General features: G+C 39.4%; 1 protein-coding gene across 12 annotated transcripts in view; it reads right to left on the bottom strand.

The window, feature by feature from the left end:
• Positions 1 to 23,250, bottom strand: part of acad8 (acyl-CoA dehydrogenase family, member 8) — a 165,961-nt gene that overhangs the window by 56,411 nt on the left and 86,300 nt on the right. For all 12 annotated transcript variants that reach the window (XM_069894346.1, XM_069894349.1, XM_069894351.1 and 9 more), the window contains 3 exons: positions 20,057 to 20,154; positions 15,764 to 15,916; positions 251 to 353 (listed from right to left, as the gene is read on the bottom strand). In XM_069894346.1, the coding sequence (XP_069750447.1) occupies positions 251 to 353; positions 15,764 to 15,916; positions 20,057 to 20,154 (354 nt within the window). The remainder of the gene's footprint in view (positions 1 to 250; positions 354 to 15,763; positions 15,917 to 20,056; positions 20,155 to 23,250) is intronic.

The following is a 23,250-nucleotide window of genomic DNA, read 5'->3' as shown; positions in this document are numbered from 1 at the left end:
TGTCTCTCTAGTTGGACTGTTTTGGTGAATATTAGGAAGGGAGCATGCCAGCAATTGCCACATGCCTGCTGCTTCTGACCTGGTTGATGACAAACTTGCAAAACTGGAAAGTAATTTAGACAAGTATGTTATTGGATTGGAATAACTTAAGAACCTGTCCATCAAATATATTATTCTTTTCTCAGAACAGCATATGGAGGTTATCTCCAAAAATCAAATAAAAACAAAAACATACAGCAATAATACATACCCTCGAGAATCTGATGCACCCTTATATCACGAACAAACTGTTGAACAGCATAATCCTTCAGATAGCCATAGCCACCATGCATCTGCAGGGCCCGATTACAGATCTGTATGAGAAAGGTGGTTTATTTACCAGATTTTCTGGACTTTGATGTCTGGAGTCTTCAATACAAAAGAATAATTCAGTTCATTAAATTTTTTAAATATTTTTTTTCACACTATGAACCATATCAAACAAAATATATACAAACATTTCTCATTAAATATACACAGTGGCATTTTCACCCTTTTTTCCCCCCTACCCTCCCTCCTCCCTTCCCACCCCTCTCCGACCAATAAATATTCAACATATACACCACAGTAAAACCATTAAACAATGTCTTCACACAATGAAAAATAAACAAGAAAAATGCGTCAGCTGATTTTATACACTGAATCAAATCGTTTTGACTTCTTATCATTTTAGGGGATGGAGGTCCGAAGCAAGCACTCTCTGTTATGTTCCATGTATGGTTCCCAAATTTGTTCAAATAATGTGACTTTATTTTTTAAATTATATGTTATTTTTTCCAATGGAATACATTTATCATTTTCATGTACCATTACCTCAGGCTCTCTTCCATTTTCCAAGTTGACATTATACATTTTTTTGCTACTGCTAAGGCTATCATAATGAATCTTTTTTGCACTTTATCCAATTTGAGGCCTAATTCATTACTTCTTATGTTACTTAAAAGAAAGATCTCTGGTTTTTTTGCTATGTTATTTTTTGTGATTTTATTTAATATCTGATTTAGATCTTCCCAAAACGTATTCACTTTCTCACATGCCCAAATTGCATGTATTGTTGTTCCTATTTCCTTCTTACAGCGAAAACACCTATCTGATAATGTTGGATTCCATTCTTTTAATTTTTGAGGAGTGATATATAATCTGTGTAACCAATTATACTGCATCATGCATAACCTTGTGTTTATTGCATTCTTCATAGTTCTAGAACATAATCTTTCCCATGCTTCATTCTTTATCTTTATGTTTAAATCCTTTTCCAACTTTTCTTTAGGTTTATAGCTTATTTCCTCATTTTCCTTATCTTGCAGTTTAATGTACATGTTCGTTATAAATCTTTTAATTATCATTGTGTCTGTACTCACATATTCAAAGCTGCTTTCTTCTGGTAATCTCAGTCTGTTTTCCAACTTATTCTTTAAATAAACTTTCAGTTGGTGATATGCAAACATTGTACCATGAGTTATTACCTCTAAACCTCTGCCCCTTAATTCTTAACTCATGTCCTCTTGTTTTAATCTTTCCTCCTCTTAACGGAAATAGTCTATCCACATCCACTCTGTCTATCCCTTTCATAATCTTAAATACTTCTATCAAATCCCCTCTCAACCTTCTATGCTCCAAAGAATAAAGACCCAATCTGTCCAATCTCTCCCCATACTCCAGATGCTTAAACCCAGGCAACATTCTGGTAAACCTTCTCTGCACTCTCTCCACTCTGTTTACATGAGAGGGAACTTCTTTACTCAGAGAGTGGTAGCCGTGTGGAATGATCTTCCGGGAGAAATAGTGGCGGCGGAGTCAATTGTATTATTTAAGAAAAGGTTGGACAGGTATATGGATGAGAAGAAGATGGAGGGTTATGGGCATTGTGCAGGGAGGTGGGACTAGAAAGGGGTGTTTGGTTCGGTGCGGACTAGAAGGGCCTAATGGCCTGTTTCCGTGCTGTAATTGTTATGTTATGTTATGTTATTCCATATTTGTCCTTCAACTGTTCAAATGTTAATAAATTATTTCCCAAAAAACAATTTTCTATTCTTTTGATTCCTTTTCTCTCCCATTCTCTAAAGGAAAGGTTATCTATTGTAAAAGGGATTAATGGGTTTTGTGTCAATAACAATTTTGGTATTTGGTAATTTGTTTTTTTCCTTTCTAAGTGGATCTTCTTCCATATATTAAGTAAATTATGCAATACTGGTGAGCTTTTATATTGCACCAGTTTTTCATCCCACTTATAAAGAATATGTTCCAGTACCTACTCCCCTATTTTATCTAGTTCTATCTTAGTCCAGTCTGGTTTTTCCCTTGTCTGGTAAAAGTCTAATAAATACCTTAATTGTGCAGCTCTATAATAATTTTTAAAGTTTGGTAACCTCTCTGTTAATTTATCTAACGCTACCCTCAGTTTACCCCCTTTGCACAAGAATTTCCTTATTATTCTCTTTAGTTCATTAAAGAATTGATCTGTTAGGGAATTGGTAATGATTGAAATAAGTATTGTATCCTTAGGAATACATTCATTTTAATGCAATTTACCCTCCCTATCAATGTTAGCGGTAATTCTTTCCAATGTTCTAAGTCTTCCTACAATTTCTTTATTAGTGGCTGATAATTTAGTTTGTACAAGTGGCTAAAGTTATTATCTAACCTGATACCTAGGTATCGGATTGCTTGTGCTTGCCAATTAAATGGTGATTCTTTTTTAAATTCTGTATAATCCGCGTTACTCATTGACATCACTTTTATTTGCATTGATCTTATACCCTGATATTTCTCCATATTCCTTCAATTTCTTATGTAATTATTTTATTGATATCTCTGGTTGTATTAGGTATACTATGATGTCATCTGCAAATAAGCTGATTTTATACTCCTTCTCCTTTATTTTTATCCCTTTTATTTTATTTTCTGTTCTTATCAGTTCTACCAATGGTTCTTTTTTTTCTTTGGCTTGGCTTCGCGGACGAAGATTTATGGAGGGGGTAAAAAGTCCACGTCAGCTGCAGGCTCGTTTGTGGCTGACCAGTCCGATGCGGGACAGGCAGACACGATTGCAGCGGTTGCAAGGGAAAATTGGTTGGTTGGGGTTGGGTGTTGGGTTTTTCCTCCTTTGCCTTTTGTCAGTGAGGTGGGCTCTGCGGTCTTCTTCAAAGGAGGCTGCTGCCCGCCAAACTGTGAGGCGCCAAGATGCACGGTTTGAGGCGTTATCAGCCCACTGGCGGTGGTCAATGTGGCAGGCACCAAGAGATTTCTTTAGGCAGTCCTTGTACCTTTTCTTTGGTGCACCTCTGTCACGGTGGCCAGTGGAGAGCTCGCCATATAATACGATCTTGGGAAACAACGAGGGGGATAATGGACATATGTATAGTTGACCTACTTAATTTAAATTGGCTCGATACATATCCATTTACTGTTATCTTCCCAATGGGAATGTTTTAATCCAATTTATATATTTTTCTGGTAGATTGAACCTCTGTAATACTTCAAATAAATAGTTCAACTCTACTCTGTCAAAGGCTTTTTCTGCATCTAAAGCAACAGTCACTGTTAGTTTCTTATTTCCTTGAACTGCATGAATTAGATTAATAAGTTTACAGACATTGTTCGTCTTTTCTTAATAAATCCAGTATTTTTGGTACACAATCGGTCAATCTGTTTGCTAATAATTTCACTATTATCTTATAATCGAAGTTAAGTAACGATATTGGTCTATATGATGCTGGTGTTAATGGATCCTTCCCTGTCTTTAGAATTACTGTAATTATTGCTGGCTTACATGAATCTAGCAAGTTTTATGTTTCTTCTATCTGGTTCATTACTTCCAGGAGAAGAGGAATTAATAACTTTTTAAATGTTTTATAGAATTCTATTGGAAATCTATCCTCTCCTGGTGTTTTATTGTTTGGTAGCTTTTTCAATATATCCTGTACTTCCTCAATTTCAAATGTTTTTATCAGTTTATTTTGTTCCTCTTCTTGCAATTTCGACAGTTCAATTTTAGCTAAAAACTCTTCTATTTTATCATCTTTCCCCTCATTCTCAGTTTGGTATAATTGTTCATAAAATTCCTTAAAGTTCTCATTAATCTCTATTGGGTTATATGTAATTTGTTTGTCCTTTTTCCTTGATGCCAATACAGTTCATTTAGCTTGTTCTGTTTTAAGTTGCCTGGCTAATATTTTATGTGTTTTTTCTCCCAATTCATAATACTTTTGCTTTGTTTTCATTATGTTCTTCTCCATCTTGTATGTTTGTAATGTTTTGTATTTTATTTTTTTGTCCGCCAATTCTCTTTTTTGTTATATCATCCCTTTTTACTAGTTCCTTTTCTGTACTTGCTATCTCCCTTTCCAACTGCTCTATTTCCCAATTGTTCTTTTTCATCTTAGTTACTTAATTTATTATCTCCCCTTTAATGAAGGCTTTCATTGCATCCCATAATATAAATTTGTCTTTCACTGATTCTGTATTTACTTCAAAATATGTTTTAATGTGGCGTTCAATAAACTCTCTAAATTCCCACCTTTTAAGTAACATGGAGTTTAACTTCCATCCATATGTTCTTGATGGGATGTCCTCCAGTTCTATTGCTAATAACAGGGTTGAATGATCAGATAGTAGACTAGCTTTATATTCAGTTTTGCTAACTCTCCCTTGAATATGGGCTGACAACAAAAACATATAATTCCTTGAGTATGTTTTATGCCTACTCGAATAATATGAATATTCCTTCTCTCTTGGGTGTTGCCTCCTCCATATATTCATAAGTTTCATTTCCTGCCTTGATTTAACCATAAATTTGGCTACTTTATTCTTTTTGCTTGTCTTTTGTCCAGTTTTATCCAACATTGGATCCAAATTAAAGTTAAAATCCCCTCCTATCAATATATTTCCTTGGGTATCTGCAATCTTAAAAAAAAAATATCCTGCATAAACTTTTGATCCTCCTCATTAGGTGCATATATATTGAGCAAATTCCAAGATTCTGAGTATATCTGACACTTTATCATTACATACCTCCCTGCTGGCTCTATTATTTCCTCATAACCATCTATTTTGATTGATATATTTTTGTTAACTAATATGTCTACACCTCTAGCTTTTGAATTATATGATGCTGCCGCTACGTATCCTACCCAGTCTCTCTTTAATTTGTTATGTTCCACTTCAGATAGATGCGTTTCCTGCACAAATGCTATATCTATTTTTCAGTAAATTTAATAGCCTCTTCCTTTTAATTTGGTTATGTATTGCATTAATGTTTTTAGTCATATAGTTCAACACGGCCATCTTATATCTTCTTTACACCCCTTTTCAGCTTCACATTTAAAACATAAAATACTCCAACAATTCTGAGGAGGAGACACATGATGGAGTAGTGGCCGTTAGGAGAATACCAGCCCTCTCCAGAAAAGAAGGAAAAAAGTGAAGAAAAAACAAAGCCCCAGACACACAAATCACAACAAATAAAAAATAAAGGTGTGGAGAAAATGGCGCCTAAGAAAGAAAAACCAAAAACAACGGGAAGAAAAGAAGAAGGAAAGATGCCGGAAGAGAAAGGTGAAGGCCTTACCTGCATGAAAAAGCAGGGACCCGCCATGGAAAGAGGAGCCCGCTCCCCAAGGTTAGTGGAGACCCCGCAGGGTCATGACCAACCGACCACGAGACTTCAAAAATGGCACGCGACAAAGACAACAATGACGGGAGGGGGGGAGGAGGAGGAGGAGGAGGAGGAGGAGGAGGAAGAAGCAGAAGAAGAAGAAGAAGAAGAAGCAGAAGAAGAAGAAGCAGAAGAAGAAGAAGAAGAAAAAGAAGAAGAAGAAGAAGAGGTAAAATGTATGGACAGTACATAGATTAAAAAAATTTTGTGAAATGAAAAGAAAAATGAAAAGTACAGATGAAAAAGTGAGTAGAATGGAGTTGGTCAAAACATATGTAGGGAAAGGATTAGAAAATGTGGAAGAATGTGTAATGGCGGTTGAAATGGAAGTGAACAACTTAAAAAGAAAATTGGAAGAAAGTGATAAAAAAGTTAAAAAAACAGAAGAGTTGTTAGCTCAGAAGATGGATATAATGGAAAACCATAGTAGGAGAAACAATATAAAGATAGTGGTCCTTAAGGAAGATGAAGAAGGCAAAGATATGAAAGAATTTATAAAAGAATGGATCCCAAAGGTCCTGGGAATGCCAGAAATGCAGGAAGGAATTGAAATAGAAGGATACACAGAACATTAGCCCCGAAACCTCAGTCACAACAAAAACCAAGATCCGTTTTAGTAAAATTCCTGAGATATACGACAAGAGAAAATATATTGGAGAAGGCAATGAAAAAATTAGAGAAGACAAAAAAACCACTGGATTACAACGGCCAAAAAAAAATTTTCTACCCAGACATAAGTTTTGAGCTCCTGAAGAAGAGGAAGGAGTTCAACACAGCAAAATCGATCCTATGAAAGAAAGGCTATAAATTTATGTTAAGATTACCAGCGTTGCTTAAAATAGTTATCCCAGGGCAGCTAAACAGACTGTTCTCGGATCCGGAGAAAGCACGAGAATTTGCAGAACGCCTGCAAGACAGCAAGAGAGATGAAGAGATGTAACAAGAGCAAAGAATGATGACAAACTACATATAAAGAAGAAAAAATAATGTATAAGTAAGAACTAAAGGAGGGAAAGAAAAGGGAAGAAAGGAAGTAAGGGGGGGATAAAAGTCTTTTCTGGAGGGAGTTGGATGGGAGAAAATAACAGTCACTGCGAAATCAGTTGAAGCTTGTGAGCGGGTTCGCAACCCAAATGGAGAGGGGAGTTGTGGTTGCCCGCCAAGGGACAAGGGGCAACTCAGAGAGGCATTTGGGGTTAAGGGAATTTTAGATGTGGGAATGGTGGAAATATTTTATATTTTAGAAGTGTTGTCATACAGTGTGTTCAAAAAAGAAAACTGAGAAATGGAAATGGGTAAAAGGGGAAAGCTGGTGGTGAGGAAGCAGAAATAAGAGGTAAACAAAGTATGAAATGGCCATGTTGAACTAAATGACTATAAATATTAATGGAATTCATAACCAAATCAAAAGGAAGAGGCTATTAAATTTACTGAAAAAAGAAAAAATTAATATAGCATTTGCGCAGGAAACACATCTAACTGAAGTGGAACACAAGAAATTAAGGAGAGACTGGGTAGGCCACGTAACGGCAGCATCATATAACTCAAAAGCCAGAGGAGTTGCTATATTAATCAATAAAAATGTACCAATCAAAATAGAGGAGGAAATAATAGATCCTGCAGGGAGGGATGTAATGATAAAGTGTCAGATATGTTCAGAATTTTGGAATTTGCACCTAATGAAGAGGACCAAAGTTTATGCAAGATATCTTTTTGAAGATTGTAGATATGCAGGGGAATATACTGATAGGAGGGGACTTTAACCTTAATTTGGACTCAAGGATGGATAAAACTGGATAAAAAACTAGCAGAAAGAACAAAGTAGCCAAATTTATGGTTAAATCAATGCAGGAAATGCAACTTATGGATATATGGAGGAGACAACGCCCAAAGGAGAATGAATACTCATATTATTCGAGTAGACATAAAGCATACTCAAGGATTGACCTGTTCCTGTTGTCAGCCCACATCCAAGGGAGAGTTAGGAAAACGGAATATAAAGCTAGATTGTTATTGGATCACTCACCCCTGTTATTAGCAATAGAGCTGGAGGACATCCCACCAAGAACGTATAGATAGAGATTAAACTCCATACTACTTAAAAGACAGGATTTTAAAGAATTCATTGAGCGACAAATTAAAATGTACTTTGAAATAAATATGTAATCAGTGAAAGATAAATTTATATTATGGGATGCAATGAAAGCTTTCATCAGAGGGCAGATACTAAGTTATGTAACTAAGATGAAGGACTACAATCGGGATATAGAACAGCTGGAAAAGGAAATAGTAAATACAGAAAAAGAACTAGCAACAAGGGAAGATACAACAAAAAGAAGAGAACTGGCAGACAAAAAAATAAAATACGAAACACTACAAACGTACAAGGTGGAGAAGAACGTAATGAAGACAAAGCAGAAGTATTATGAATTAGGAGAAAAAACGCACAAAATACTAGCTTGGCAGCTTAAAACAGAACAAACTAAAAGAATGGTATTGGCATCAAGGAAAAAGGACAAACAAATTACATATAACCCAACAGAGATCAATGAAAACTTCAAGGAATTCAACGAGCAATTACATCGAACTGAGAACGAAGGGAAAGAAGACAAAATAGATGAGTTTCTAGCTAAAATTGAACTACCGTAATTGCAAGAAGAGGAGCAAAACAAATTGATAAAACCATTTGAAATAGAGGAAATACAGGATGTATTAAAAAAGCTACCGAACAATAAAACGCCGGGAGAGGACTGACTCCCAATAGAATTCTATAAAACATTTAAAGACTTATTAATTCCTCCTCTCCTGGAAGTAATGAACCAGATTGAAGAAACACAAAACATGCCAGATTCATGTAAAACAACAATAATTACAGTAATACCAAAGGCGGGGAAAGATCCACTAGCACCAGCATCGTATAGACCAATATCTCTACTTAACTCAGATTATAAGATTATAGCTAAACTATTAGCAAACAGATTGGCTGACTGTGTACCAAAAATAGTAAAACTAGATCAAACTGGATTTATTAAGAAAAGACGAACAACAGAAATTATCTGTAAGTTCATTAACTTAATCCATGCAGTACAAGGAAATAAGACACCAACAGTGGTGGTTGCTTTAGACGCAGAGAAAGCCTTTGACAGGGTAGAATGGAATTATTTATTCAAAGTACTACAGAGGTTCATCCTACCAGAGAAATATATTAATTGGATTAAAGCATTATATAAGGGACCATTGGCGAAGGTGACAGTAAATGGATATATATCAAACCAATTTAAATTAAGCAGGTCAACTAGGCAGGGATGTCCACTATCTACCTCACTGTTCACGTTAGCTATAGAACCCTTGGCAGAACTGATAAGAACAGAAAATAAAATAAAAGGGATAAAAATAAAAGAGGAATATAAAATCAGTCTATTTGCAGATGACATCACAGTATACTTAACAGAACCAGAATTATCAATAAAAGAATTACATAAGAAATTGAAGGAATATGGAGAAGTATCGGGGTACAAGATCAACGCAAATAAAAGTGAAGAGATGCCAACGAATAATGCGGATTTCACAAAGTTTAAGACAGAATCTCCATTTAAATGGCAAACACAAGCAATCCGATACCTAGGTATTCGACTAGATAATAATCTAGGCCATCTATACAAATTAAATTATCAGCCATTAATGAAGAAATTACAAGATGACTTAGAACATTGGAAAGATTTACCACTAACACTGTTAGGAAGGATAAATTCCATGAAAATGAATATCTTCCCAAGATACAATACCTATTCCAATCGTTACCAATTCCCTTAACAGAGAAATTCTTCAATGAACTAAAGAAAATAATAAGGAAATTCTTATGGAAAGGGGGAAACCGAGGATAGTGCTAGATAAATTAACAGAATGATACAAACAAGGGGGCTTACAGCTTCCAAACTTTAAGAATTATTATAGAGCAGCACAATTAAGATATCTATCAGATTTTTATCAAACAAGGGAAAAACCAGATTAGACCAGATTAGAGCTAGATAAAATAGGGGAGAAGGTACCAGAACATATACTATATAAGTGGGATGAAAAGCTGGTGCAACATAGGTGTTCACCAGTACTGCACCATCTGCTCAACATTTGGAAGAACATTGACGTAGAAAGGAAAAAAACAAGTTACCAACTACCAAAATTATTACTGACGCAAAATCAACTAATCCCTTTCACAATAGATAACCTTTCCTTTAGAGAATGGGAGATAAAAGGATCAAAAGAATAGAAAATTGTTTTTTGGGAAATAATTTATTATCTTTTGAACAAATGAAGTACAAATATGGTATAACTCACGGTACAATGTTTATATACCACCAACTGAAAACCTACTTAAAGGACAAATTTGGAAGCAGGCTGAGGTTACCAGAAGGAAGCAGCTTTGAATATGCGATTACAGACGCAATAATAATTAAAAGATTTAAAACACGTACATCAAACTGCAAGAGAAAGAAAACGATGAAATAAGCTGTAAACCCAAACAAAAGTAGGAACAAGATCTAAATATAAAGATAAAAAATGAAAAATGGGAAAAGCTATGCTCCGGAACTATGAGAAATACAATAAACACAAGGTTATGCATGATACAATATAATTGGTTACACAGGCTATACACCACGCCCCAAAAGTTAAATAAATGGGACCCAACAGTATCAGATAGATGTTTTCGCTGTAAGAAGGAAACGGGAACAACAGTACATGCAATTTGGGCATGTGAGAAAGTGGAAAAGTTTTGGGAAGATCTAAATCAGGTATTAACTAAAATCACAAAAAGCAACATACCAAAAAATCCAGAGATCTTTCTTCTAAGTACTAGGCCTCGATTTGGATGAAGCACAAAAAAGATTTATTATGATAGTCTTAGCTGTAGCAAAAAAATGTATAATGTCAACCTGGAAATCAGAAGAGAGCCTGAGAGTACAGCAATGGTACATAGAAATGAATAAATGTATTCCACTGGAAAAAATAACATATCATTTAAGAAATAAGGTTACAGTATTCCAACAAATTTGGGAACCGTACATGGAACACAACAGAGAGGGTCTACCGCAGACCTCCACCCCCTAAAATGACAGAATGAGAAGAAGACGAAATGAACTGACCCAATGTGTAAAAGTAGATGACACAATTTTCTTGTTTATTTTCATTGTGTGATGACATTGTTTAAAGGGTTTAATGTATTGTATATGTTGAATGTTTAGTGGGTGGGGAGGGGGGTGGGAAGGAGGGAGGGAGGGAAGGGAGGGGAGAAAAAGGGGAGAAAATGACACTGTCTATTCAAGAGGGAAATGTTTGTGTGTATTTTGGTTAATATGGTTCATAGTTTGAAAAATAAAAAAATTTAAAAAAAAAATACTCCAACAATTCCCATACCCAATATTACCTTAACCCCAAATGTCCCCCCCCCACCCCCCACACTCTCTGAATTTCCCCTTATCCCTTGTTGGGCAGCCACAACTCCCCTTTCCATTTGGATGGCGATCTTGCTCGCAAGCATCAACTGATTTCAAAGTGACGGTTATTCTCTCCCCCCCAAACCCCCCAGAAAAAACTTTTTTTTACACATATAACAAAGCTCTCCCTTTCTTCCCCCTTACTTCCTTCCCCTCTCTTTTCCCTCTTTAGTTCTCTACATATACATTATTTTCACATCTTAAAATATATACTTTATCACCGTTCTTCATTCTTATTACATCTCTTCATCTCTCCTTCTATCCTGCAAACGCTCTGCGAATTCTCGTGCTTCCTCCAGATCCGAGAAGAGTCTGTTTGCTCCCCGGGTATAAGTATTTTAAGTACGGCTGAATATCTTAACATGAATTTATAACCTTTTTTCCATCGAATTGATTTTACTGTATTAAACTCTTTCCTCTTCTTTAAGAGTTTATAACTTATGTCTGGGTAAAAAAAATATTTTTTGACCCTTGTTTTCCAATGATTTATTATTTTCTCTAACTTTATTCCTTGCCTGCTCCAGTATATTTTCTCTTGTCGTGTATCTCAAAAATTTTACTAAAACGGATCTTGGTTTTTTATGTGTCTGTGGTTTCGGAACAATTGTTCTGTGTGCCTTTTCTATTTCCATTCCTTCCTGCATTTCTGTCATTCCAAGGACCTTCGGGATCCATCCTTTTTAAATTCCTTCATGTCTGTACCGCCTTCACCCTCCTTCAGGCCCACTATTTTTATGTTGTTTCTCCTACTATAATTTTCCAACATATCAATTTTCTGAGAAAACAACTCTTGTGTCTCTTTAATTTTTTTGTCACTTTCTTCCAATTTTCCTCTTGTCATTTACTTCCATTTTTACGGCCGTTTCTCGTTCTTCCACATTTTCTACTCTTTTCCCTATTTCTGTCATCACCCGTTCTAAACTTTGCATTTTATCTTCTGTCCTTTTCATTTTTCTTTTAATTGCACTAAATTCTAATGACAACCATTCTTTTAATGCTCTCATTTGTTCTTCAAAAAAGGCTTTATCTATATTCTGTCCATCTGTTTTACCTTCTATTTCTCTGTGAAGATCTTGGTCTTCTTCTGTGTCTGTACCTGTGTTTATTTATGTCTTCTTCTCTTCTTTGTATCTGTGTCTCTTCTGATTCTCCTGATGAGTTGCTTGTATCACTTTGTCGGGCCTCCTGTTGTTGATCCTTCCCTCCTGGGCTGCTCATCTGTCGGGCCTCCTGCTGCTGCTCCTCTTGTCGTTCACCCCGTCGACTTTCTTCCTCATCTGGTTCCTCACTCCCTCTCCTGCCACCTTCCTCATCTTCCAGCTGAGAGCCCTGGTGTTGGGCGTACTTCAGCTGGTCGCGCCGTGGTTGCCCGCTCCTCAGCTGAGCCCCCTCCCATCAGTGTTTCCTTTTACCTTTGATTGCGCACTTTTGTATGGCTCAGAGAGCCATTTTTGCAGTCCACTGGTTGGGGGGGGTTGCGACTCCACAGGGCGCTCTTCGCCACCACGGCTCCCTGTTCCTTCGTGCAGGTAAGGCCTTCTCCTTTCTTTTCCAATGGCTTTTCCTCTTCTTTTTTTCCCGTTGTTTTTACTTTTTCCTTCTTGGGTGCCATCTTCTTTCCCTTTTCTGCAACTTTATCTTCTATTTCTTAAACTTTATATTTGTTAAGGTTTGTCTTTTCTTGACTTTTTTTTTCTGGAGAGGACTGGTTTTATCCTATCGGCCACTAATTCCATCACGTGACTCCTCCCAGTTCATTAACTTGAAGAAAAGTTGTAAATGTGAAATTGAAAAATAAATGATGTTAAGACATTACTAACACACTGCAAGGTATTAAACCGTTGGGAATATACAGTAATTAGTTCACATGTGCAACTGTAATTATCCACTAATTCCCACAATGTTATGCACATTCACAGAATCCAAGTCTAGGTCTGACTGTGCATTGTGTTATGTTCTGCCGAACAATAATTAGGGGTCATACCTTTCAGCTGAAAAACACCCACTCTTCTTAATTCATTAATTTGCAGATAATGGATACCGGTGAAAAAGCTAGCATTTTATCACCCAACCTTAATTGACCTTGCGAAGATGCCTGCAGGTCAACTCTTTAAATTTAGCCACTCAGCCCATGAGTCCGTGCTGCCAAATTTACATCCCATTAACCCCCAGTACGTTTCGAATGATGGGAGGAAACTGAAGCCACTGGGTAAAACTCACAACGTACAAACCCCTTACAGGCAGTGCGGGAATTGAGCCCCGGTCCCAATCACTGGCACTGTAAAGGCGTTGCACTAACTGCTATGCTAACTGTGCTGCCCCATCCTGAATGGTTGCCACATTTTTAGTGATGGTATGCCCAGTGAGCTGTGGGGAGGGAGCTACAAAACTCAGACCCAACAATGAGGATGTGTAACATTAGAAAGGGAGCATGTGCCTGGTGCCCCTGACCTTGTAGATGACAAGCTTGCAGGACTGGGAAGCAGCTGTATAGCTTTTGTCTACTACGATCCATGTAGTAGCAACAGTGCAATGGTATGGGTGGATTTTAAAGGTCATGGGCACTGTGCTGCTTTTGACATGTACGGGTTTGATGAAATTGATGGCAGATGAAGTTTGAAAGAAGTGCAAAATTATACATTTTAATAAGAAGAAGAAAGAAAGACAATTCAATATAAAGTATGCATTATGAAATCAGACAGACCCAAAGTATATGTTCAAAAACAATTCCTTGCAGCTTATACAGCTCAAAGTTTCGTATCACCTATACAGTTTGAAAATATCCCTATACACAAGTCCAAATCAGTAAAGAAGAAAAACTGTTTGAGGTTTCAGCATGAAACTTGGGCATCTGTTCCTCTGGTCCAAAAAACAACCAATTCTGCTGTTTGTTGGCTTTTGATTCTGTCACTAGATACATCACAATATTTTCAAATTCTGACAAGGTCTTTACCCCAAGTTCATGCCAGCAACTGTACTTATCTATACTAGCCCCATTTACCTGTATTTGGTCAGTAGTCCTCTCTGCCTTTTGAAGTGAAGATAACCCTGACCTGTAGAATTTTTCCAATAATTTCCAGACCACTGTTATAGTTCCAAATGTTCCCAGCAAAAACCTCCTTTCTTGCTTCCCCAAGCATCCTGAGATTCATCTCATCAGAAGTTGGACTTTTATCTATCCTCAATTCCTGCAATACCTCAAACCTCATCCTTCTTAATAGTATCATACACTTTAACATCACCATCTCTCAACCTGAACTCTCCTTCTTCCATCTCTTTCTCCTCAGTGAGCACCGATGAGAAAGGCAAGACTATAGTCCATGGACGAGCTTCATCTGTCTGGCTTATTGGTCTGACTTAGTTCACTTATTTTTGACTATATCATCTGTTGTACTACCTCCCTGAACCCCATCCCCCTTTAAATCAACCCCAACAACATGAGCAAACCTCCCTGAAATGGTCCCAGTGATCCAAGCTTCTGATGCACTCCCTCCTACTCTATCACTTTAGCCGCCTGATGGGCCTCAAACTCATACGTGAACCAAGAAGAAATCCATAGATAATAACATTCTTCCTTAATTGATGTTGCAGAATTTCATCTTTCTTTCTACCTATACTGCTGATATTGTCATGTACCATAACCTCTGGCTCATCTGTCTCGCCTTTCACGATGCCCTGCAGCAGTGGTGGATTAACTACCATTCAGGCCCCGAGGTTGAGGTTTAGTAAGGCCCCTCCTGACCTTGCCCCCACCACCCTGTCCCATGCTTCATAAAATAGAATAAAGTGACATCAAATAACATATTGGGGGCCTCCAAAGTGGTTGATATCGAACCCTGGGGATCAGAAAATGCCAGGGGGGGGTTGAAAAATGCTGGGGTGGGGGGCGTGGGCGATTGAACTTTTGGGATCGAATGAATTGTAGAGCCCGAAGTCCCCGCTCCTGCCAGGAGCCCGAGGTCCCCGATCCTGCTGGGCCCCCTCCCCTCCCTTCTGGGCCCCTAAGCCTAATGGTTAATCTGCCACTGCCCTGCAGTCACTAACTTATCGAAACATCACAGAAACACTGGTCTGTTCTTTCTGCACTGAGTCCTCTGCCACTAGAACTGTTCCAATCATTTTCCTGCCTTGTTGTTCATCTGAGCTAATGTGGTGCCAGGAACTTCACTGTGGATGCTTTGTGTTGAAAGGCCATTCTCTCCATCAGTATCCAAAATAACAATCCTGTGATCAAGGGGGATAGCCATAAGTCAAGATTTAAAAGGTACCTGAGCAGAAAGGAATTCCCACACAGGGTGATGGATTATATGAGTGAGCTGCTGGAAGAAGTGGTAAAGGCAGGTACAAGTGCATCATTACAGAAACATTTGTACCTGGATAGAAAAGGGATTTGGGTCAAGCACAGGGAAATGGGAGCAGCTCAGATGGGCAATGTAGTTGGCGTGAATGAGTTGGACTGAAGGCCTGTTTCTATGTTGCCTAGCTCTATGACTGTGTGAAATATAAGACTGATGCACCACTTTGGAGTTGTTTCATGACCCTGGACCAGATGAGGTCCTGGATTCTCTGTACTTACTGTGAAACATTCATCAGTTGCAAATAGTTTGGCCATCGCACAAAGGGCCACAGCATCCTGTCGCTCCTCCTGGAGTGCTGCAGCGGCATTGCGTACCATCAAACGAGCTGCCACCAGCCCCGTCGCCATTTCAGCCAGTTTAAACTGCAGATACTGAAAGAAGAAAAACTGAGTAACAGTGCAAAGAAATCCAAATAATGCATCTATGAACTGTGTAACATGGTGCAATTCCCATAGGATTCTGTTTCTCATGGGAGATAGGATAGACTGGCTTTGGAGGCAGAGCAGGTTGCTTGTGGAAATGAGGGGATTAGTTTCTGAAGAGAGATTGAGTACCCTGGGACTATACTCAATAGGGTTGAGAAGCATGAGGGGTTCTTAGATCCATAGAACTTCACAGCACAGAAAAACCGTGTCGAACTATTATTCTACCTTGTCCCATTGACCTGCATCCAGTCCACATCCCTCCATTTCCCTCCCATCCATGTACATGTCCAAATTTTTCCTAAATGCTTAAATTGAGCCCGCATTCACCACTTCAGCTGACAGCTCGTTCCACCCTCCCACCATTCTGTGTGAATAAATTGCCACATTGACCACTGCCAGTGGGCTGATATCGCCTCCAACCATGCATCTTGGCGCCTCAGAGTTCAGCGGTGTTAGGTCTGCTTTGTTCATGAATGAGTGAGACAAACACCAGGCTGAGTCGAAATCAGGGTTCTTTGTTCTTTATTACCGGATTGTAACACTTGCGACTAAACATGTTAGTCGGAGAATGCATTCTGCCGTTATCAGCAAAATGGTGATTTTTTATACCCTTGGATATGTGCTTAGAACATCATCATATCATTACTTGTCCAATGACTAAAACTGTTGCTATCCTTTCCCTGCTAGCTTCCTGCCTCTCAATCCATCAATGTCTCTCTTATCTTGTAAGTACAAGGATGCATTCACATCTTGTTACTGCCCCGTACATTCCCATCTCATGATGTTTTACCTAACAGGAGTACAAGGACACCTCCCCTTCTTGTTACAGCCTTGTACAGGGTAACTCCCTACACATTCCCATCTCATGATGTTTTACCTTACAGCGGGCAGCAACCTCCTTTGAAGAAGACCGCAGAGCCCACCTCACTGACAAAAGACAAAGGAGGAAAAACCCAACACCCAACCCCAACCAACCAATTTTCCCTTGCAACCGCTGCAACCGTGCCTGCCTGTCCCGCATCGGACTTGTCAGTCACCAACGAGCCTGCAGCAGACGTGGGCATACCCCTCCATAAATCTTTGTCCATGAAGCCAAGCCAAAGAAGAAGAAAAATTTTCCTCCTAAACTTTTCCCCTTTCACCCTTAACCCTCTGACTTGTAACTCACCTAAACTCAGTGGAAAAAAGCAGACGTATTTACTCTATTTATACCCTTCATAATTTTATGTACCTCTATCTTTCTTCTATGCTGCAGGAATAAAGTCCAAACCTGTTTAACATTTCCCTGTAACTCAGTTCCTCATGTCCCAGCATCAACTTAGTAAATCTTCTCTGCAGTGTTTCAATTTTATTGATATCTTTCCCACAGTTCGATGAACAAAATTGCACACAATTCTCCAAATTTGGCCTCACGAATGTCTTATTCAACTTTACCATAACATTCCAACTCCTGTACTCTGATTTATGATAGCCAAAAGTTCTATTTACAACCCTATCCACCTGTGATGCCACTTTCAGGGAATTATGTATCTGTATTCCCAGATCCCTTTGTTCCTCCGCACTCCTCAGTGCCCGACCATTTACCATGTACGTCCTACCTTGGTTTCTCCTTCCAAAATGCAACACCTCACACTTACCATATAACCATTTACGGAACGGAAACAGGCCATGTTGGCCTTTCGAGTCCGCACCGGGTCACTGATTTTGTGCGCCCTCTTCAGGCATTGGTCCCAGTAGATCTTCATTTGTCTGCATTAAATTCCATCTACCATTTTCCGGCCCATTTTTCCACCTGCTCTAGATTCCTCTGAAAGCTTTGAAAGCCTTCCTCGCTGTCCACAACGTCTCTAATCTTAGTAGAATCAGCAAACGTGCTGATCCTATTGACCACATTATCATCCAGATCACTGATAGAGATGACAAACAACAATAGTCCCAGCACCAATCCCTGAAGTACATCACTAGTCACAGGCCTCCAGTCTGAGAAGCAATGATCCACCACTCTCTGGTTTCTCCCATAAAAAGCCAATATCAAATCCAGTTTTCTACCTCACCATGAAAACCGTGCGACTGAACCTTCTTGACTAAATTCCCCTGTGGGACCTTGTTAAAGACCTTACTAAAGTCCTTCATCTACTTTCCCAGTAATCTCCTTGAAAAACTCTATAAGATTTGTTAAACACAACCTACCAAACACAAGGCCACATTAACTATCTCTAATCAGCTCTGACTATCCAAATACTTGCATATCCGATTTCTTAGAACACCTTCCAATAACTTACCTACTACTGAGGTCAGACTCACTGGCCTATATAGAAACATCTAAAATTAAAAATGCAATAGATAATATAGAACAAAGGAGATGGTTTCCACTAACAGGTGAGACTAGAACTGGAGGACATAGAAACAAATATTTTGGGGAGTAGATTTATTAAGACAGTGATAATGGAAATTAGGTTCACCCAGTGTAGAGGCTGCCTCATTAAATTTATTTAAGACACAAATATATGGACTTCAGCAGTAGGGGTTAGGGTTAGGGTGTCTCACCTGTCAGTGGAAACCATCTCCTTTGTTCTATATAATCTGTTGAACTTTTAATTTTAGGGTTAGGGCCAATTAGCCATGATCTTATCGAATGGCAGAGCAGGTTTGACGGGCCAGGTGGGCAATCATTATGTTTCTTATATACTTAATTGTCATTCTGTCTCTGCAGCAATACATCTCATTTTCTTTGTCAGATTATTATTGAATTTCCATCCTATCGCATCTTTTTTGGTTATTTTATGATCAAAAGAGTTTACAAGTTCCACCGAAGGAAATGGGTTTCCTTATTTATTGTTAAAAACTCTTTGATATTGAATCTTCACTATATTTTCCCTTAACGTTCTCCACTTAAGTGAGAATGATCCCAGTTTCTCTCACCTCCATCTGATCTAGGATATTCTGATCCTTCACACTTTCCACCATGCTAGATCGGCAGATGGCAGCATAATAATTTTTTGAATGTAATGTGGTCATCATTATGGAGAAAAATAGAAAAAGGTTTTTTTTTAAATGATGAGAAACTGAATAATCCTGGATGTGCTTGCATGGCCAGTGATGGGAATGTTGCGAACAGCCCTGGTCTCCCTATCATGGAAGGATGTAGGCCACCAGCCAGACATTTTCAGATTGAACCACTGCCGGACCTCAAACTAGCATAATATTATCACTTCTATTTTCTCTCTCCTTGTCAAGGTTGGATTAGTATTTTAACAGTTGGATATTCCTGCCATGACAGAAGTAGAGTGATGGCATTGTCATGTCTTGGAACTAGTTTGATTTGGACTTCCTCTAGGAGATGTTTTGATAATTGTTCCCCCAATTTTGTTGTCATTTTGGAGGGTAAAGGGAATGCAGACAGTGTGCTCAACGTTCACTTTATGCCATGTTACTGTCCTCTATTAACTCAAACAATTCCTACACTTGTATTCAGCTTGTCCCCCATTTCCTTTTCCAATTCTTGTAAATCCTGTCTAGATGCATCACATGCTGGTACTGGAACTATTCTCCCCAGGAAAATGCAGAGTTGTGAATGACCAGTTCAGGCCAATGCACAAAGCAACACTCACCTACCTTTACCTCATGTTGCCTTGGGAACACTGCCCACCGAGGAAAGGACTCTTCTCACCCCAGATGCATTCTCTTCTTCTCCCATCAGGCAGAAGATACACAAGTTTGTAAACCTCCAGATTCAAGGATAATTTATTTCCAGCTGCTATCAGGCTCCTGAACAGACCCCCCATCAGTTAATGGTGCCTTGCGAACTGTACCTTTCTCTTCAACAAGACTCCTTATACTCTTGTTTATTGCATCACTATGCCCTGCATTTTTGTTCATATTCTTGCTTCACCTACTGACTTTCCCTTCACTGTGACAATAAACAATTCAATTCAAAATATCTTAAGCCATAAAATCTTTGGAAAGTTAAATCTTAAACATCTTACACCCACCCTCACAACAGGTCATGGGCATATGCATAGAAACATTTTTAAACAATGGCACTTCACACTCACTATACAAACTGCACTTCCACAGTCTCCATACCTGACTGTTGGCAAGAGGCTCCCCAAACTGCTTGCGGACTTTGAGGTGATCTCGAGCCAGAACAATAGAAGCGTATGCAGCACCCAATGAACATGAAGCTGCAAAGATCACAAAAGCAGAGTTAGAAATGGTTGAAATAAAAAGTAAAACAAAGATACACAAATCTAGATTTATAGGTAAGTTCACTGGTTTTTGGACTGAGGAAAGCCTTTTAGTCCAATGTTTGCTGACAGGGGTAAAGAGTGATTAAGAAGGCCTTCATTAGTAAGGGGATTGAGTTCAAGAGCTGTGAAGTAATGTTGCAGTTCCATGAAACTCTCGTTAGACTATAGTTGGAGTAGTGCATTCAGTTATTTCACTGAAATTTCACAACTTGTTCATGACAATAAATTTTGAATCTGATTCTTAGTTCTTGTTGTTTCCTTACAGGAAGGATGTAGGTACTTTAGATAGGGTGCAGAGGAGATTTACCAGGATGTTGCTTGGACTGGAGAACATGTCTGATGAAGCAGGGTTGACAGAGCCAATGAAGGATGAGATGGGATTTAATAGAGGTAGATAAGATTATGAGGGGGTTAAATAGACTGGACAACCAGCAACTTTTTCCCTGGGTGACAATAGCAAACACCAAAGGATATCTTTTACACAGAGAGTGGTGGGTGACTGGAATGTATTGCTTTGGAGAGGTGGGGGGGGGGGGGCGGTGGTGGAGACCGGTACAATAGGAACATTTAAAAGACTCTTAAACAGGCACATGGATGGAAGAAAATGAGGGTAATGGGTGTGAGGTAGGGAAAAATGATTTAGTTCTGGGGTAGGTTTACACAGGTTGATACAACATCATAGACTGCTGGGCCTCTCCTGTGCTACATTCTATAGCTGATCTGTGACCAACTCCATCAACCCATCATAACTTAATAGCCTTGAATATTTTTGCCTAACAAATATCTTATCCAATTTGTAAAAGTTGGCCCTAACCCCAATTTTTCCAGCACTTTGAATGGAAAATCCCACTCCAGCCTATCAAATGCTTTTTCTACACCCAGAGCCACAGCCAGACTTCTCTCATTCCTGGCTTGTGCCAGATGCATTATACTCAACAGTTAGCCAATGTTGTCCACTGCCTGTCTCTTTTGCACAAAACCTGCTTTGTTTTTGCCAATCTATTCACCAGGGCTTTGGCAAGTATCTTACAATAAGTATTTAACAGTGAGATAGGTCACCTTTGTTGACCTCACCAAAGTCTTCGACACCGTGACCATTAAAGGGCTTTGGCAAATACTAGAGCGCCTCGGATGCCCCCCAAAGTTCCTCAACATGGTTATCCAACGGCACGAAAACCAACAAGGTTGGGTCAGATACAGCAATGAGCTCTCTGAACCCTTCTCCATTAACAATGGCGTGAAGCAAGGCTGCGTTCTCACACCAACCCTCTTTTCAATCTTCTTCAGTATGATGCTGAACCAAGCCATGAAATACCTCAAAAATGAAGACGCTGCTTACATCCGGTACCGCACGGATGGCAATCTCTTCAATTTGATGCGCCTGCAAGCTCACACCAAGACACAAGAGCAACTTGACCGTGAACTACTCTTTGCAGACGATGCCGCTTTAGTTGCCCATTCAGAGCCAGCTCTTCAGCGCTTGACGTCCTGTTTTGCGGAAACTGCAAAAATGTTTGGCCTGGAAGTCAGCCTGAAGAAAACTGAGGTCCTCCATCAGCCAGCTCCCCACCATGGCTACCAGACCCCCACATCTCCATCGGGCACACAAAACTCAAAACGGTCAACCAGTTTACCTATCTCGGCTGCACCATTTCATCGGATGCAAGGATCGACAACGAGATAGACAACAGACTCGCCAAGGCAAATAGCACCTTTGGAAGACTACACAAAAGAGTCTGGAAAAACAACCAACTGAAAAACCTCACAAAGATTAGCGTATACAGAGCCATTGTCATACCCACACTCCTGTTCAGCTCCGAATCATGAGTCCTCTACCGGCATCACCTACGGCTCCTAGAACACTTCCACCAGCGTTGTCTCCGCTCCATCCTCAACATTCATTGGAGCGACTTCATCCCTAACATCGAAGTACTCAAGATGGCAGAGACCGACAGCATCGAATCCACGCTGCTGAAGATCCAACTGCGCTGGGTAGGTCACGTCTCCAGAGTAGAGGACCATCGACTTCCCAATATCGTGTTATATGGCGAGCTCTCCACTGGCCACCATGACAGAAGTGCACCAAAGAAGAGGTACAAAGACTGCCTAAAGAAATCTCTTGGTGCCTGCCACATCGACCACCGCCAGTGGGCTGATATCGCCTCCAACCGTGCATCTTTTTGGCGCCTCACAGTTCGGCAGGCAGCAACCTCCTTTGAAGAAGTCCGCAGAGCCCACCTCACTGACAAAAGACAAAGGAGGAAAAACCCAACACCCAACCCCAGCCAACCAATTTTCCCCTGCAACTGCTGCAACCGTGTCTGCCTGTCCCGCATCGGACTTGTCAGCCACAAACGAGCCTGCAGCTGACGTGAACATTACCCCTCCATAAATCTTCGTCTGCGAAGCCAAGCCAAAGAAGAAAAGGTCTATAAGAAGGCAGCAATAGTGGATCATTGTCTTTTTAAAGTATTTTCGTAATGATTGCTGTCGAATAAGAATCTGGGAGGGTATGGATCTTCAATGCCTAGTGACGAGATGGTGGAGAACAAAGATGTGGGGAATCATCTCTTCCTGACTGAACTAATTAATGCCCGAAATTTAAAGAATGTAAATATATAAAAAGTCTGCCAGATGGAGTTTTAATTGTTGAAGTTACAAGAAATGAAGAAACGGAAAGGCCCTCTCAAAAAATGTCAAAAAAGTTGGTCATTAAAGTCGTTGAAAAAAGTGAAGAAACTGGGCCTACCACACAGAAGAAGCACCAGGGTGGATTTACCTTGGACTCGAAGACTCAGAGGACGTCTTCAGGGAAATCCGAAGAAAGACAAACCTCCCCAAAGCAGAGATCAATAAATCTTTAAATTCCTTACAGAACTCAGGTGGAAACCTACTCTCCCCTGGAGACTTGTTAGTCTCTAGCGAGTTCAATGCTTTCCATATCTCTTCCTCCGTGAAGGGATGACCTAGGCTCTCCTGTTCTTATGGATCTAAATTTTGAAGCTCCAATTTGGACAGGAACCCTGCTGA

Source organism: Narcine bancroftii, chromosome 8 (assembly GCF_036971445.1).
Source record: "Narcine bancroftii isolate sNarBan1 chromosome 8, sNarBan1.hap1, whole genome shotgun sequence".
Taxonomy (NCBI): Eukaryota; Metazoa; Chordata; class Chondrichthyes; order Torpediniformes; family Narcinidae; genus Narcine; species Narcine bancroftii.
This window is presented reverse-complemented; position numbering and strand designations above follow the sequence as displayed.